At 48.5% G+C, this 17,719-nt stretch overlaps 1 protein-coding gene across 1 annotated transcript; it reads right to left on the bottom strand.

The window, feature by feature from the left end:
- Window positions 1–4,365: 4,365 nt before the first annotated feature.
- On the bottom strand, window positions 4,366–5,754 carry LOC112637513 (matrix metalloproteinase-24-like). Its single transcript, XM_025407395.1, has one exon. The coding sequence runs from the start codon at window positions 5,752–5,754 to the stop codon at window positions 4,366–4,368; it is 1,389 nt and encodes a 462-aa protein (XP_025263180.1).
- Window positions 5,755–17,719: the final 11,965 nt, after the last annotated feature.

Raw genomic sequence — 17,719 nt, 5'->3', positions numbered from 1 at the left:
AAAACCAACTCTCGCTGTTACGCTCTGTAGCTAAAGCAGTGGACAATTTTAAGAAAATTGGCCGGAACAATCTTACTCCTGCCAAGATACGAGCTCGACTGACATTACTCAAGGATACCTGGAATAAGTGTCTGGAAGGGCACAGCCTTTTGCTGAAACAGTTTCCGGAGTCCAAGCGTGAACTCATCGCCTACTTCCGGGAAGAGCAGAGGAATCACTACGAGGAAATATACCAGGAAGCATTTGCATTCATGTCGGAATGTTTGGAGGAGCTGGAACCGTGCGTAAGTCCGCTCCAATCAAGCGACCGATCTGTATCTCGTATACAGTCGGAATCCGCGCTCTCTTTAAAACATTTACCGCCGATCAAATTACCTCCGTTCTCCGGTAAGGCCGACGAGTGAGAAAATTTTTGCGATAAATTCACAGCGTTAATCATTAAAAACCACGAACTATCCGATTTTGCTCGCATGCATTTTTTAATCTCAAACTTGACCGATAGAGCTCGCGATGTTGTAGCCGGTACTCCTGTTATCGCTGATAATTTTGCCGTCGCTTGGAAAGCGTTAACTTCTCGTTTCGAAAATAAACGTAAACTCGTTGAAATTCATATTGCGGAATTATACAATTTATCTCCCGTCAATCGGGAATCCACAGTCGAACTGCACGCTTTGCGAGACAAAGCCGATAAGGCACTTTCAGCTTTAAGACGTTTAAACCGAACACAAGAGGATATCCTTAATGATATTCTCGTTTATTTTGTATCGCTCAAGCTTGACCCCGCCACTCGTCGCGCCTGGAAACTAAAAACGGGATCTGAATCGACGCCGCCAAATTACGAAGATTTAATTAATTTTATCTCTTCGCGCGCACTCGCTCTATAAAAACTATTGCCGTCTGAAGGTACCAAAGGTCATCAAACCGTAAAAGCGAATAATGCGACCTTCTCTAACCAGTCTCCCGGTCCATGTACACTTTGTAAAAAACCGCATTATATTAGTAAATGTCAGCAATTTTTGAATAAGAGTCCGAATCAGCGACGCGAATTAGTGAAAAATTCAAACCGATGTTTCAATTGTCTTGGCACAAAGTATTCCGCGCAAGAATGCAAAAGTAAATATGCATGTCGCACATGTCAAAAGAGGCATCATTCTCTTCTGCATATTGATTCGGCCTCTTCTAGCGATACGAGCGCGACACAATCTAATGCGTTAAGCGTGACCGATACCGTGAACGCGCCCGAAACGTCAATGGCCGTCGCCATGTCCGCCGTGTGTTCAAGCGCACCTGTATCGTCTGTTTTACTTGCCACGGCGAAAGTAATGGTTCGGTCTCCCGACGGGCGGGCCTGTGAATCTCGCGCCCTTATTGATCAAGGGTCCGAGGTCACATTTATTTCCAAAAGATTAGCAAGAACCTTGTATTTAAAGCGAAAACGAATCTTCGCTCAAATCTCCGCGGTCGGAGGTATCGATGCTGACACATGTCGATACTCCGCTATAATTGAACTCGTACCCCGCGGAAAGCCTAAACCAGTTTTTACAACGGTCGCGTATATTCTCCATACTCTAATTAAATACGCGCCGCAATTGTCCGCATCAGTGGCTGACTGGAGACACTTGAATTCTCCGACGTTAGCAGACGATGATCCAACAGGATCAAGTCCCATTGACATAATAATTGGCGCGGATATTTATGGGCACGTCATTTTGAATGGAATCCGGAAGGGACCCATAGGGCAACCTATGGGATCGCTCAACGATCTCACTTTGGTTGGATTTTGTCCGGATCAGCTCCAAGTCAAAAGACTTCCGCTCATACGATAAACGTTTTTCATTGCTCCCTCGAGCATGATCTGCGTCGGTTCTGGGAAACTGAAGAAATTCCACGCTCTAAAATTCTGTCTCCTGCCGAGGAACAATGCGAAAAGCATTTCGTTGATAATCATTCACGAACCGCCGACGGGCGTTACATCGTTCGTCTTCCTTTTAAGACGACGCCTCCTCTTGACATCGGAGAATCACGGTCAATAGCCATACAGCGATTAACAGCCTTGAAACGACGCCTAGATACCAATCCAGATATTAAGTCGGAATACTCGGCCTTTCTCGAGGAATATGAGCAACTAAACCACATGCAAAAAATGCAACCACCAGTCTCACCTCACTTTCAGACGGTTTACTTCCCGCATCACCCCGTAGTAGGGAGAATATACCGTTTCTAACCCGCTTTTGCCACGGGTGCGAGAGAGAGGTCTCGTGGAGCGAGAGAGATAGAATGATATCCGAGGGGCAGGGTGACGGCGGCGCGGGTGAGCAGGGAGGGTAGGTAGGGCGAGGGGAGCCGCTCGCCGTCGGGTGGGTAAAAACGGAGGGTCGTGACGTCACACGGAGGGGGGAGGGCGAGGGGGAGCGGGCGAGAGAGGGGTTCGGCGCGAGAGCGAGGGAGAGGGAGAGAGAGCGCGCGCGTCCCTCGATACGCGTCGGAACGTCTCTGGACGCGGCGCGCTAGGCACGCGCGATAAGCGGCGATCGCCCCGTCGAACGCGTCGCGCGCGAGATAGAGATAAGGTCGACGTTAATATTAGAGCGGATGTATTCGACGTAGGCCTGGAAGGGATGTAATACGATTTATATAACGTACGATTTTATACAATGTATAATGTACGATGTATATTAGATTTATTTCGAGGAGGAGGGAATTCGTAGCAAATCGAGGAGAGACGAGGGTGACGTAAATCGAGGAGAGAGAGAATAAATTACGTGTACAATTTATTTATTTATTATATCACGAAGTTACATGCGTAGATACATACGTCGAGAATAATATCGGTACTCGCGATCATTTCTCCTCGTTCGAGCGCAGTTATACGGATAAGTATACGGTTCGAGATCGCGATACATTTATTCGTCGCGCGTACCGTTTTACAAATTGTGATAGAGTCCGAATAGCAGAGCGTGTAACTCGCAGTCGATCAGATCGTTCGCATTGAAGTGCTCGTGTCGACGAATCGCTTCCGGAATATCGCCGGGGTGGTCGGTCTCCGTCGCGATATCTAGAAAATGCGATAACTTAGCTTCTACGGTCTCGAGTATGCCGGTCAACGACGCGATGATGCGATTGACGCATAGCTCGAGAACGAACAACGCCTTCACGGTGAAGTGCGACAGAGCGATGCGATTCTTCGGCGTCTCGAATCGCAGCGTCTTCAGATTGTTTATCTTGCCGAATCGAAGCGTCACGGTTCCGACGATTATGGACGTCGGAGGGCGCGCCACAGCCTCGTCCAAGTCGTTCTCGAAATACGGCAGTATATCGTTGCGCATAGCGAGCAGATCCTTCCATATGTCGAGCGTCAGAGATATCTCCTTTCCATGGCAGTCTCCTAGGACGATGTCGACTTGATTCGCGCATCACGGCTACGGCGATACCGATGTACTTGTACGCCGTCTTGGTCAGCGGATATCGTCTTCCTAGTATTCGAATCGGATGTCTCGCGAAATTGATCTCGCGTTTGAACAGCCAGTTTCTATTCCATCTGTCGAGATCGGAGAGAAAAAAAAAGACGACGTTATTATACGAAAAATAGCCGATCGAGGCGGAGATCGAGAGCGCTCGGGCGATGTAACTCGCGTATACTCACTCGTCCTCGGTGTACAGTCGAGCTTTCTTGATCACGGGCGGAGTGCCCGAACGATCGCGGGTGGAATCCTCGTCCTTGGCGGAAGCCGCGTAATCGTCTCGACGATTATGCGGGGTGACGAAGGGGTCCGTCATCGGCGGCGCCGACGGAGTTGCGGGCGTCGCGGACGAGTCCCCGAACACTCTGCGGTACTCCTGTCCGAGTCCGACGAACATGATCGGTCTCGCGAACAGGGCTTCGATGTTCATAGGAAAACACTGCGGTGGTGACGGCGTCGTTAACGTTGGTTGTCGCGAGGAGAGAGAGAGATTCGTCCGGGAGACGCGCCTTATGTACGACGCGATCTCGATTGTCGTCTCGATATCTTTATTCTCGACGCGCGCGTTATGCGCGTTAATTAATGCAGCGGAAGCGGTTTAGAACAGCGGTTTAGAACAGCATATTAAATGTAATCTTAACGTTAGGTTTCAGGATTTCCTGATCTTAGTCGTCATCGTCGTCGTCATTGCGCGGTCTTTCGAAGGACGCGTATTCCAGACGATACAGCTTGGAGACGAGTTCGATCAATCGATGCAGAATGCCATCGGCTGGGCATTCTATTCCCAGTATACTAAGATCGAAGGGACCGGCCGAGATTATCGCGTCGATGAACTCACTGTACGCGTAATACTCGCGTTTCTTCAGAAAATAGAGATTACCGTCGACGTGGCGGAAGGCGGCCGTTATCGCGGATGGTATCCCATGGAAAACGTATCCCGCAGAGCGCCGTGCCTCGCGACGGTCATCGCGCAGTCGTTTATCTCGGCTATTTTATCGTCGTTGTATATGACGTAGCTGCGCCCGGCGTGCGTGTTTATCGCGGCGTTTATCCTAGCGTCGCGGGGAAATCCGACGAATCTAGGCCATCTCGCTTTAAGATGAAAATTCGAATCGGCGAGGTAGATGTAGTCACCGGCGAATATCGCGATATCGCCCGACGGTCTCTGGAGTGAGATTGCGGGGGAGGAACTAGTCGGAAGTAGTCGGCGAACAAGAAGAGCACTCCGTTGCTCCCTCATATTGACGGGCCACACGTTGCGTTTACGCGCGACGTACAGGCGATGATTCATGATTAGCGCTCCATCTATGCGCTTCAATGCGCATAGATCCGCGGTATCGGAGGGAGCGAGTGGCGTCTTGACCGTCCTCGCGGTCGTCGGCGGAGCCGCGGCCGTCGTCGTCGTCGAGGCCGTTGTCGTCGTGGTCGTCGCCGCGGTCGTCTGAGTAGCGTCGACGATCGTAGGATTCGTCGTCTCTCTCGATCCGTAGAGATTTCTCACGTTTATGACGTCCTCTATGCTCAGTCTGAGCGGATATCGCCTTTCCTCCGAAGGCGTGTACGCGTACATGACCGAATCTTCCCTCATACTGTGAGTCAGACCCAGAGTGTGACCGATCTCGTGCGTCAGCGTCTGAAGGAGATACAGCCTGTCCGACGAGGGCCTGGTCAGCGTGATGTGCCACGGCTCCGTCTCGTCGACGTGCATCTCGGTCACTTGATTGGGCTCTCCCGTCGGAAAGAACGCGTGAGCGACGAATGATCCCGGTCCCGCGAACGGCGACGGGGACGAGCCCCCGTTGTCGCTGTTCTCGTACGCGTGAGCGCCGGATTGATAGGATATCAGTATATCGGGGCGCAGCGAGTCGCGCGAGAACGTCAGAGAGGATTGCTCGGACCACAGAGCGAACGCGCTCTGAGTCGTGCGCAGAGTATCTCTGTTCGCTAGTTTGAAGTTCCACGTGAGTTGCGTCCTCGGCCACTTTCTCGTTAACGGGCTGTAAGCGTAAATGTCTACGACACCGCATCGCGGCCTGCGCATGACGCGAATCGTTTCCACAGTCAGAACGCCGTTTCCCGGCAGGCCGTAGTATTCCTGAAATATTGATAGCGCTTCGCTCAGGGCGGTCGCGTTGTCCAATAGCGACGACTGCTGACGATTCTCCTCGTTCTCCAGAAAGCCGTAAGTTCGAAGATAACGGGACGTCTCCGCAATGTCATCGTAAGTCAGCGCCGCCGCGACGGCCGCGAACAGGGATATCGTCAGCGCGAGTGATAACGCGACGCGCGTCATGGCTCTCGCAAGGCGCTAGCGCGTGGGGGTCGGGACGGTAGCGAACTATCGCGCGCGCGTCCTTCGGCGATATATCGTTCTCTAGAACGCGAGAAAGCGTCGTACGAGGGAGAAGGAGGAGGCGAGAGGAGGGGAGATACGCTCGGACGCGCGAGAAGGATGATCGAGAGAACGAACTTTTTTTTTTAAGAAACAAACGATTCATTATTATTCATTATTATTCGTATAAAATAGGAGGGGAGGGAAGATACTCTCGGACACGCTAGAGAGGTGATCAAAAGAACGAACGTTTTAATGATTTTTTATTCATACAAAAAATGATTCTTTATTCGTACAAAAAATGATTCTTTATTCATACAAAAAATGATTCTTTATTCATACAAAAAAATTGCGCGATCTACGTGTACTTATATAACGTTTAATGTATAATATTCTAATATAACGTTTAATATAACGCTTAATATAACGTTTAATATAACGCTTAATATAATATTCTAATATAACGTTTAATATAACGCTTAATATAACGTTTAATATAATGTTTAATATAATGTTTTAATATATATAACGCTTAATATAATGTTCTAATATATTATAATATTCTAATATAATGTTTGAGAGAACGTGGGGTCTTCGAGTCCTCCTCCCTGTTTGCTCTCGATAATTGCGCGACTATCGACGATGGATGTAATATACAGCGATGTAATGTATAGCGATTACAATATATGATTATTAAATATATGCGATTAAAATATATGACTATTAAATATATACGATTAAAATAATATGACTATTAAATATATACGATTAAAATATATACGATTGTAACGATGCATTCCGGTGCATCGTTACGATTCCCGGCATGACATCCGCCGGAAGCTGCCGCCCGGCAGAACACCCGCCGGGCAGAGGCAGGGGCGCGTTGCGCCCACCTTTTTAAAACTGCCGAAATTCGAAATTCGGCCGAACATCGCCGAACAGAGTCGATGTGGCCCGAACCGTCGACCGGCGAAAGCCCGCGTTCGGCTCCTACCCGAATCCCTCCGAACGGGCCCGACCGTACCGTTTTCCGAAAACCCGTTCGGAAGGGGTTATACCGTCACGCGCCGACGCGGGCAATTAGCTCGTATAAAAAGGGCCACATTTTTGACGCTAATCACATCTCTCCGATCCGCTTGAAGCAGTACGCTTCCAAAGAGCAATCCTTGAGAAATCCTACCAAACGCACAGAAAGAGCTGAAGACAGAGGTGGAGCGTGCTCCGTCTCCGAACGAGAGTTCTCGATTCTGACGCCAAAAGTGCAATCCGCCTAATCCGCAGCTGCAACCCTCACGGAAGGTGGAGCTTGAGCCGCCCCGGATCGGGAGTTACCGATCCAGCTGCATCGCGCAATCCATCCTTCGCGAATAAAAACCAGGGCTATACGCACCGAGCATCGTTGCATGCATCACATGCAATTACGTGCGCGCATCTAAAAACAGACGCATAAACACCGCCGCGTTCAAGCGCATAGGCGATCTACACGCGGACTTTAAATCGCGAAATAAATAGTACGGCGAAAATCATCGTCGATTCCGAGAACCGAAGCATTCTCGGAATCTCGGGATTCCCCGCCGAAAAAGCGCCGCAAAAACGCGCGCCGTCTCGCGCAATAGTAAACACCCGCCGGCGTGCGACAGCGAGGCCGAAATTAATCCACATTAATATTCGGTTTAATTACGCGAACCACGCAACCTGTATACGAACTTTTATAACCACGTCCGCGCTCACACACTCGTCTACACATTTACACACTCCGACTCTGTACACACTTTCATACAAACGCAATAAACACAATTATACCACACACACCGCGTATTTCATTTAAAGACACCTAGCACCGGCGATCTATCCGCGCTAAGAAAAACGTCCGGAAATACGACCGTTACATTGGCGCCCGAACAGGGACGTTTTTTTTTTTATTAGTGTTTCTCGTTCTGCGTTTTCTCGAAGGTGTGAGCGTGCATAATGAGGTCGTGGCTATACGCGCTCCCGAAGGAGCAACTGGCCGTGCTAGCGGAGGGCTATGGGTTAGAGAGCACTGGCACTCTCGACGACATCCGCCGACGTATGCGGGAGTACGCGGACACCCATGCGGACGAATTCACGACTGATCCGCGCGAACAAGCGGGTCCCTCCGGGGCATTACCGCAGGTGGTTATCACGGGGTCCTCGCCTTTGGACCGCGATGCGCCCGGAGATTTCGCGACCCCTCCGTTGCCGGATTACCGAGCAATAAACCAACTCCGTAAGAGTGGTTTCCACTTTGATGGACGTGATCCCGCCGCCTTTCTGGAGCGGCTTGCCGAATTCCGCGAGAACTACCACATCGGTGAGGATCAATTACTGCGCGGATTATCGGAGATATTAAGGGGAGACGCCCTTTTGTGGTACCGAAATCACCGGACCAGCTGGGCCTCTTGGCAGGGATTTGAGGCAGCATTTCGGTTGCAGTTTCTGCCCCATCGGTACGACGCCTCCCTCCGCCGCGAAATCGAAAATCGTCACCAGAAGGCTAACGAGACATTCGCGCAATACTCGACGGTAATGATGACGCTTATGCGTCGGGCCGGCGGATTTTCACCCGGTATGCAGCTCGAGTATTTATACGACCACATGCACCCAGAATACAAATTTTACATCCGGCGCCGCGACATCAACGATATTTCCGAGCTTCAAGCACGCGCTCGCGAACACGAGGACCTGGTAAGCGAACGACAGGAGGCACTCAAAAGGGAAAAGGCCGAAACAAAACCCGCCGTGGCGGCCGCCTACAATAAAGCCGAGTGCTGCTGGCGTTGCAAGCAACGCGGGCACACGCGCCGGCAATGCCGACGCCCCGCGAAGAAGTTCTGCTCGCAATGCGGTCGAGACGGGGTGCTAACCGCGCAGTGTCACCCGCCGACGGGAAAAGCCGACGGGGCTGGGGAGAAGGTCGCCGCCGTGACTCCCAGCCCCGAGTAACCTTCAAGCCGCGACCACACACCCCGATCCGCATCGGGGAATTCATGTTCGACGCACTGATAGATGGAGGGTCCGAGATCTCGCTAATCAACGAGAGAACCGCCGAAACGTTGAGACGTGCGGGTTTCGCATGGATTCTGGGGAAAAGCCAAATACAATTAGCGGACGATCGAGACACGGAACTCGCGGGGAAAATGAACCTGCCGGTGGAAGCGGCCGGCCGAACTACGACCCACACCTTCGGGATATTGACGGGCCTCTCGAGCGAGATACTGATGGGAGTAGATCTGCAGGCAAAATTACGCATAAGCACGCCGGCTCCGCCGCTGCGGGTGCTCCAGTGGCACCAGCGGTGCTGCACGGTCGAGGGCCTAGCCGGCAGGACCACTGAAGAAAATGAGCGGCTCCAAGCATTTTTACGAGACGAACTCACGAAGTTCGATACCGTGAAGGGGCCCACCGATCGGGCCCAGCATACCATTCGGCTCATTAATAACACGCCAATTAAACAAAGATACCGGCCGCGCAACCCGGCAATGCAGGCGATTATCGACACCGAGGTGGAGGAGATGCTCGCCCAGGGGGTCATCGAGCCCTCGCATAGTCCTTGGAGCTCGCCCATCGTCATTGTCAAAAAGAAGGATGGTCGTCAACGCTTTTGCATCGACTTTCGCCGAGTCAACGAGATGACTCATAAAGACGCATATCCGCTGCCACAGATCACTGCAACTCTCGACAAATTGCGAGGGGCCCGGTATCTGTCGACCTTAGACCTGAAGAACGGGTACTGGCAGGTACCTCTGAGTCCAAGCAGCCGACCGGTCACCGCGTTTACGATACCAGGGAAGGGGCTTTACCAGTTCCGAGTCATGCCATTCGGGTTGCATTCCGCCCCGGCCACGTTCCAGCGGTTACTGGACACGGTCCTTGGGCCAGAGTTAGAGCCGCACGTGTTCGTTTATCTCGACGACATAATCGTTATTAGCCGGACGTTCGACCACCATCTCGAGCTGCTGCAGGAGACTTTCCGCCGTCTTCGTGACGCGCGCCTCCGTCTGAACCCGGAGAAATGCCGAATCTGCGTTGACCGTTTGACGTACCTGGGGCACGTAATTGACCGGGAGGGAATTCGGACCGACCCCGGGAAAATTCAAGCTGTGGCCAACTGGCCAGAACCACGGTCAGTCAAACAAATACGACAATTCGTGGGGATGGCATCGTGGTACCGTCGTTTTATCCCAGCCTTCTCCGCGATCGCGGCCCCACTTACGCAGTTAACGAAGAAAAACGCCCGATGGAAGTGGGGCGAGGGGGAGGCCGTCGCGTTCGCTCAACTTAAGCACGCTTTGAGTTCAGCGCCGGTTTTAGCTTGCCCCGATTTCACGCGCCGATTTTTCCTCCAGACGGACGCTAGCACGACCGGGCTCGGGGCAGTGTTGACGCAAAATTTCGAGGAAGGCGAACGCGTGATCGCCTATGCAAGCCGCACCTTAAACGCGGCCGAGCGCAACTATAGCGCCACGGAGCTCGAATGCCTAGCTATCGTATGGGGTATCCGGCGAATGAAGAGCTACCTGGAAGGGTACTCCTTCACCGTCGTGACAGATCACCAGGCCCTACGGTGGCTACAAAAAATAGAGTCTCCGACCGGACGCCTCGGACGCTGGGTATTCGAGCTCCAGCAGTATGACTTCGACGTAAAGTACCGCCGCGGGGTACTTAATCGTGTCGCCGACGCGCTATCACGTCACCCGGTAACTTGCGCCGCGAAAGACCGGGAATGCGCCTGGTACCGCCGAAAGTTCGAAGGGGTGCAGCAAGACCCCACCGCGCACACCGATTACCGTATAGAGGACGGTAGATTGTATCGCCTCCTCTACCACAGCCTCAACTTCAAGGACACCGCCGCAGAAGAACAATGGAAGCTCTGCGTATCCAAGGAGGCCAGAAACGACATCCTACGCCGATATCACGACGTCCCCACCGCCGGGCACATGGGCATCGCCAAAACGATCGCCCGAATTGCCGAGTTTTATTATTGGCCGGGGATGTTTCGCGACATCGCGAACTATGTGCGAACATGCAAAAATTGCCAAGCGCACAAGGTCGCGCAGCAGCGACCGGCAGGAACACTGCACGCGACCTACGTCAGCCGACCGTGGGAGCAGGTAACTCTCGACTTGGTTGGACCACTACCACGCTTCCATCAGGGGCATACGTGGCTCTTCGTGATGCAGGATCGCTTCACGAAATGGGTGGAGCTGGTGCCCCTGCGCCAAGCGACCGCGAGCGCCGTCACCAAAGCGCTCACCGAACGCATAATTTTGCGCCACGGACGACCGAACTCCGTGCTATCGGACAATGGCACCCAATTACGATCCAAGAAAATGGAAGAACGCCTTCGAGCGTGGAACATCCGCCACGTTACCGCTCCGGCTTACTCTCCACACTGCAATCCGGTGGAGAGAACCAACCGGACCATTAAAACCATGGTCACTCAGTATGTGGAGAAGGACCACCGGGCCTGGGACGAACACATTCCGGCGTTCCAATTCGCTTTTAATACAGCCCTGCACGACGCCACCGGATACACGCCCGCCTTTCTAAATCACGGGCGCGAGTTACGAGGACCAGAGGACACCGACCAGCCGACCGCGGAGCACAACGCCCCGGATGACCTCCGCCAGAGGCTCGTGGAGGCCTACGAGCTAGTCAAGATACAGCTCGCTCAGGCGTTTCAGCGCCAAAAATTGCATTATGATCTCCGCCGCCGAGCATGGAAGCCGAGCATCGGAGATTGGGTGTGGAAGCGCGACCACCCTCTTTCGAAGAGAAGCGAAGCGTACAACGCCAAACTGGCGCCTAAATTCACCGGGCCATACGAGATCCGTCAAATAATATCACCGGTTATAGTGGATCTACGGAGCAAGCGGGGGAAATGGATAAGACATGTACACATACAAGATTTGAAGGCCGCGCATGTCAATAAAAACAACAACAATTTTGTTCCCCCCGAGGAAGACACCGACCTCGAGCCAGAGATAGCGACGATTAAGGGATCACTTTCGAGCGAACCATCGAGCGAAATGGAAGCGAGTAATCGAGCGATCCTGGAGGATATTGAAGCCCTGCTTCGGGAGTACGAAGCAGGCACCGTCGACCCGGTCCAGGTAACAGGGCCGGCACCGCCGGACATCGCCACGCCAACACCAGCGCGGCCACCGAAGGTCGGGACCGTCATACAGCGGTCCGACCACATTAATCGTCGGAAGCAGGAAGCTTTCCTGGCTCCTCCGCCACCACCACCAAGGGCGAGGGCAGCACGCCCTTACGAACGGCCACCCCGGCCAATAATATCCGAGGCCGCCAACACCGCACGACCGACTCTACTACGACCGATGGGACCGCAAACACCGCCACCGATTCCCGTCGAGGTAGAGCCCGGAATCGTCGTGGAAATTCCACACTTCGCGGTATACGTATCACGGAGATACAAAGCGCGAACCGCCACCGGACGCTGGATTATCCGGTTCACGAGGGACGGAAGAGTCCGGTATTGCCGCCGTCTGCCGCAATAACAAGGAGCGACAAGAAATCCGCAGACCAGCGCGAGGAATGCCCGATGAGCCGACCGATCGAATGCCCCCAATTCGGGCATTAATTTCAGAAGGGGGGTGATGTAACGATGCATTCCGGTGCATCGTTACGATTCCCGGCATGACATCCGCCGGAAGCTGCCGCCCGGCAGAACACCCGCCGGGCAGAGGCAGGGGCGCGTTGCGCCCACCTTTTTAAAACTGCCGAAATTCGAAATTCGGCCGAACATCGCCGAACAGAGTCGATGTGGCCCGAACCGTCGACCGGCGAAAGCCCGCGTTCGGCTCCTACCCGAATCCCTCCGAACGGGCCCGACCGTACCGTTTTCCGAAAACCCGTTCGGAAGGGGTTATACCGTCAGGCGCCGACGCGGGCAATTAGCTCGTATAAAAAGGGCCACATTTTTGACGCTAATCACATCTCTCCGATCCGCTTGAAGCAGTACGCTTCCAAAGAGCAATCCTTGAGAAATCCTACCAAACGCACAGAAAGAGCTGAAGACAGAGGTGGAGCGTGCTCCGTCTCCGAACGAGAGTTCTCGATTCTGACGCCAAAAGTGCAATCCGCCTAATCCGCAGCTGCAACCCTCACGGAAGGTGGAGCTTGAGCCGCCCCGGATCGGGAGTTACCGATCCAGCTGCATCGCGCAATCCATCCTTCGCGAATAAAAACCAGGGCTATACGCACCGAGCATCGTTGCATGCATCACATGCAATTACGTGCGCGCATCTAAAAACAGACGCATAAACACCGCCGCGTTCAAGCGCATAGGCGATCTACACGCGGACTTTAAATCGCGAAATAAATAGTACGGCGAAATCATCGTCGATTCCGAGACCGAAGCATTCTCGGAATCTCGGGATTCCCCGCCGAAAAAGCGCCGCAAAAACGCGCGCCGTCTCGCGCAATAGTAAACACCCGCCGGCGTGCGACAGCGAGGCCGAAATTAATCCACATTAATATTCGGTTTAATTACGCGAACCACGCAACCTGTATACGAACTTTTATAACCACGTCCGCGCTCACACACTCGTCTACACATTTACACACTCCGACTCTGTACACACTTTCATACAAACGCAATAAACACAATTATACCACACACACCGCGTATTTCATTTAAAGACACCTAGCACCGGCGATCTATCCGCGCTAAGAAAAACGTCCGGAAATACGACCGTTACACGATTATAAAATATATGACTATTATATATATATATATATATATATATATATATATAAACGACCTGTAAGAACGACCTGTGAGAACGACCTGTGAGAACGACCTGTAAGAACGACCCTAAATTTTTAAGAGAAAAATATTTTATCGCATTCTTGAATGATCGCGCATAAACGGTCTTACAAAAAACATGTGCGTTTAAACTGGAAAATTTATTGTAAGAACGACTGTAAGAACGACTGTAAAACGACCCATATGAAACGACCATTTAAAAAAAAGGAGCGGCAAAAACAAGACTTATATACTCAAACTGACGCGTTCTTCAACCGACATTGCTAATGAACCATAAGTGAACCATAAGTGAACCATAAGTGAACCATAAGTGAACCATAAATGAACTATAAATCAACAATAAATGACCTATGAATCAACCATAAATGCCCCTATAAAAGGGATTATATGAACATAGAGATGAATATATAGGATCGTGTAAGAGTGCGCCGACACGTACGTCTCTTCGACAACGAATCCTTCGTAGAAATGTGACGCGAAGATAGCCCGATCGGCGAAACGAACTCAGTTCGCACGAGCGACGATGAGTTTCGACGCGCGCAAGGGGAGGGGGGGGGCGATGCGGGCAGAGTTCGGGAGGAAGGGAAGGCGCTGTTCTTCGACGCCGTCCTTCGGCGCCGTCTTTCGGCGCCGTCCTTCGGCGCCGTCCTTCGGCACCGTCCTTCAGCGTCGAGATTGACGAGACGTCTGAAATATGTAAAGCCGTGTATTAATAATTCGTATCGAGATACGCGAAAGGAAAGAACGGCGCGTTATACGAGAAGAGATCCGTACCTCGATTAAAATCCGCCGTCATCCGTGCGGACGGAGCTTGCGTCATCGTACCATATCTCCACAGGAGAATCGTCGCAGAAATCTTCGGTTTTAAATGCGCGATCCGAGACGAGCGGCTCCATACCGAATAATCTTCTTAATCGAAAGATGTCAGCGTAGATATTAGGGGAGCGCCTCTCCCATTTTCTACAGGACGGCCGGTCGCACCATAACGAGTTTAAGAATCGCCGTTGCTTCAGTCTCGTCTGTCGTATCCAATGTCGGCGGTGTATGTTGACGAATCCAGGGATCTCAACCTCATTCTCGAACTATGAAAAAATGTCGCGCGATCAATGTACGTCGTATTTTTTCCTCGAAGAAGAGCGAAAGAATAAAGAAGGATGATGAATGAGTACTTATGTTCCACGTTATAGCTATATTGAGGATCGCATCCATGAGATTTCTGATGTACAATACTTTATCTTTTACAAGCACATCCACGGCGTGAACGTGCATTCGTGGAGCATCCTCCGCAATCTCGAAATTTCATTGCGGCTCATCGTCGTTCGCGTGAAAAAAATTTAAAAAAAAAGGTAAAAAAAGGTGCTAAGTCCGCGTAAAAAACAGTATATGTATTTGCAAAATAGTGTATTATTAACTGTAAAAAACTACTGTATTGTATATCCTACAAAAATAATGATATCAAAAAAGTTGCGCTAAGTGAAAATAAAAGCTTATAAAAATACTTTAACCAAAAAAAGTTATACAAAATAGCTGATTTAATTTTCTACATTATATCCTAGAAAAATAATGATATCCAAAAATTACGCTAATTGAAAATAAAAACTTAAAATAATTTAACTAAAAAAAATTGTACAAAATAATTGTTTTAATTTCATACAAATAATATTAAAAAGTTGCGCCAACTGAATAAAAATTTTTACTATAAAATAGACATATTTCTTTTTTATTTTCAATATTAAAAGAAAAATGATATTAAATGAATTGTAATATATCTATTATAAAAAATCGAATTGAAAATATGAACAATCATATACATTGCAATAATCATATGCATGTATCCTGAAAAGTTTAATTAAAAAAAAAAGAAAATGATAATACAAATACAAAATTAAAAATTATTAAAAAAATTAAAATTAGAAATTAATAAATAAAGAATAAAAAATTATATAAAAATTAAAAATTAATACATATAAAAAAATTTTAGTTAAAAAACTTAGCGCTGCTAATTAGCAGTTATTTTGTACATAAAAGTATTAAGGTAAGATAATCGAGAAATAAATATTTTACTAGATATTTTATAGTTTATGTAAAATTAAGATTTTATTTTAAGTTTTATAAATCGAAAAGTACTCAATAAAAAAATACTTTATTTTAGTGTTTTGGAAAGCTCTCGACATAAGCTATAAGAATATGCAATAAAAAAAAGGTGATTCCATTTAAGAAATTAAAGGTGTCCTTGACCTGACCTTAACGATGCCATCCAAGATCAAACCAATGACACCATCTTATGTTCCCCTCAAAACCATACAATTTTTGTCTAAAACGTTTTTTCTCTAAAATGCTTAGTTTTTGAAAAGAAAGGGGTGTACGGGTGGTCTAGGACACCCTGTATACAAGGTGTCCCATTTTAATCGATGGATCCAAATTTCTCCTAAACTACGCCAGCTACAAAAAAATGTTTCAGACAAAAGTTGTATGGCTTCAAGGGGGACATAAGGTGGTGTCATTGGTTTGACATTGAAGAGTCACCTAAAGGTTACGTGAAGATCACATCCAATTTTTTAAATAGAACACCCTATATGCTTTTACATATTCTTATAGTTCATCTCGAGAGCTTTCCAAACACTATAATTAAGTTAGTTTTCATTAAGTAGTTTTTGAGTTATGAGGCTTGAATCATCTCTTAATTTTACATAAATCGTAAAATATCTAGTAAAATATTCATTTTTTGTTTAACTTATCTTAATACTTTTGTGTACAAAATAATAAGAGGAATCAATTGGGGTGTAAAAAAAACATATAACTGTTCCGAGGAAAAAAATATGTAATTTGCAATTAACAATTCCATATTTTTTCTTAAACAACTGTATGTTTTCTTTACACCATTTGATTCTGCTTATTATTTTGTAACTAAAAGTATTAAGATAAAAGTATTAAGTATAAAAGTATTAAGATAAGATAATCGAAAAATGAATATTTTACTAGATATTTTACGACTTATGTAAAATTAAGAAATGATTTCAAGTCTCATAATTGAAAACTACTTAATGAAAATTAACTTAATTATAGTATTTCGGAAAGCTCTCGAGATGAACTAAAAAAATATGCAAAAGCATATAAGAAGTCCCATTTAAAAAGTTGGATGTGATCTTCACGTAACTTCAGGTGATTTTCAATGCCAAACCAATGACACCACCTTATGTTCCTCTTCAAGCCATACAACTTTCGTCTGAAACATTTTTTTGTAACTGATGTAGTTTAGGAGAAATTTGGATCCATCGATTAAAATGAGACACCCTGTATATAATAGTCTTAACATCACGGAGCGCCGCTAGCGCAATCTTACGTCGAATGCGGCAAACGTACAACTTTTTACGCTTGCGCATTGGGGACTTGGGTGACGATGACCAAGGAGACGTTTCTTAATGAAAATTTTTCATATTTCGACTTTGGATCATAATATTGCTGTTCACGATGCATGTAGAGCAAAAATAAAGACACTTTTCTTATATAAATCAACCTCAAGCTATCCATTAAGCCTAATAAGAACTCGATCCGTTCAGCGATTATTTCAATATGATAATCTCGAACATCTCCAACTATCCGACTCGCGTAATGATACACGGCGCGTCTTGTTGCTTACGCGGGACTTAGCACAAGACACTACCGTGTCTCTTGATAACTCCGAGAATGAATGCTGGACACGCTAGGAACACTAGACGCACTAAGAACACTTGCAATATCAGACGCACTCAACAACGCGATCGCGATCGCGAGACTCATTCTGAGGAAAAACGGTCTTTCGGCGTTAATTTATACCTGCGATATTACTATCGCCGGGTCGTTATGATTCCGTTGAACGCTAATGCGATAATCTAAGACGGTATGAAAAAATCGCGCGATATCGCTATCGCCGAGCCGTTATGATTCCGTCGAATGCTAATGCTAATGCTATAATCTAAGGCGGTATGAAAAAATCGCGCGACGCGGAAATATAACGAGGTAATTTAATGAGGCGCGATAAATTCTCGATTGCTACGGAGGAAGTGCCGGAAAATGCGTTTAACCGCGATTTAAGTACGCGCGATACGAGTTAACGTTTATTCGCTAATTAAT

This window comes from Camponotus floridanus, unplaced genomic scaffold (genome assembly GCF_003227725.1).
Source record: "Camponotus floridanus strain SB8 unplaced genomic scaffold, Cflo_v7.5 scaffold172, whole genome shotgun sequence".
Lineage (NCBI taxonomy): Eukaryota > Metazoa > Arthropoda > Insecta > Hymenoptera > Formicidae > Camponotus > Camponotus floridanus.
Note: the sequence above shows the minus strand (reverse complement) of the source record. Positions and strands in the feature narration are given on the sequence as shown.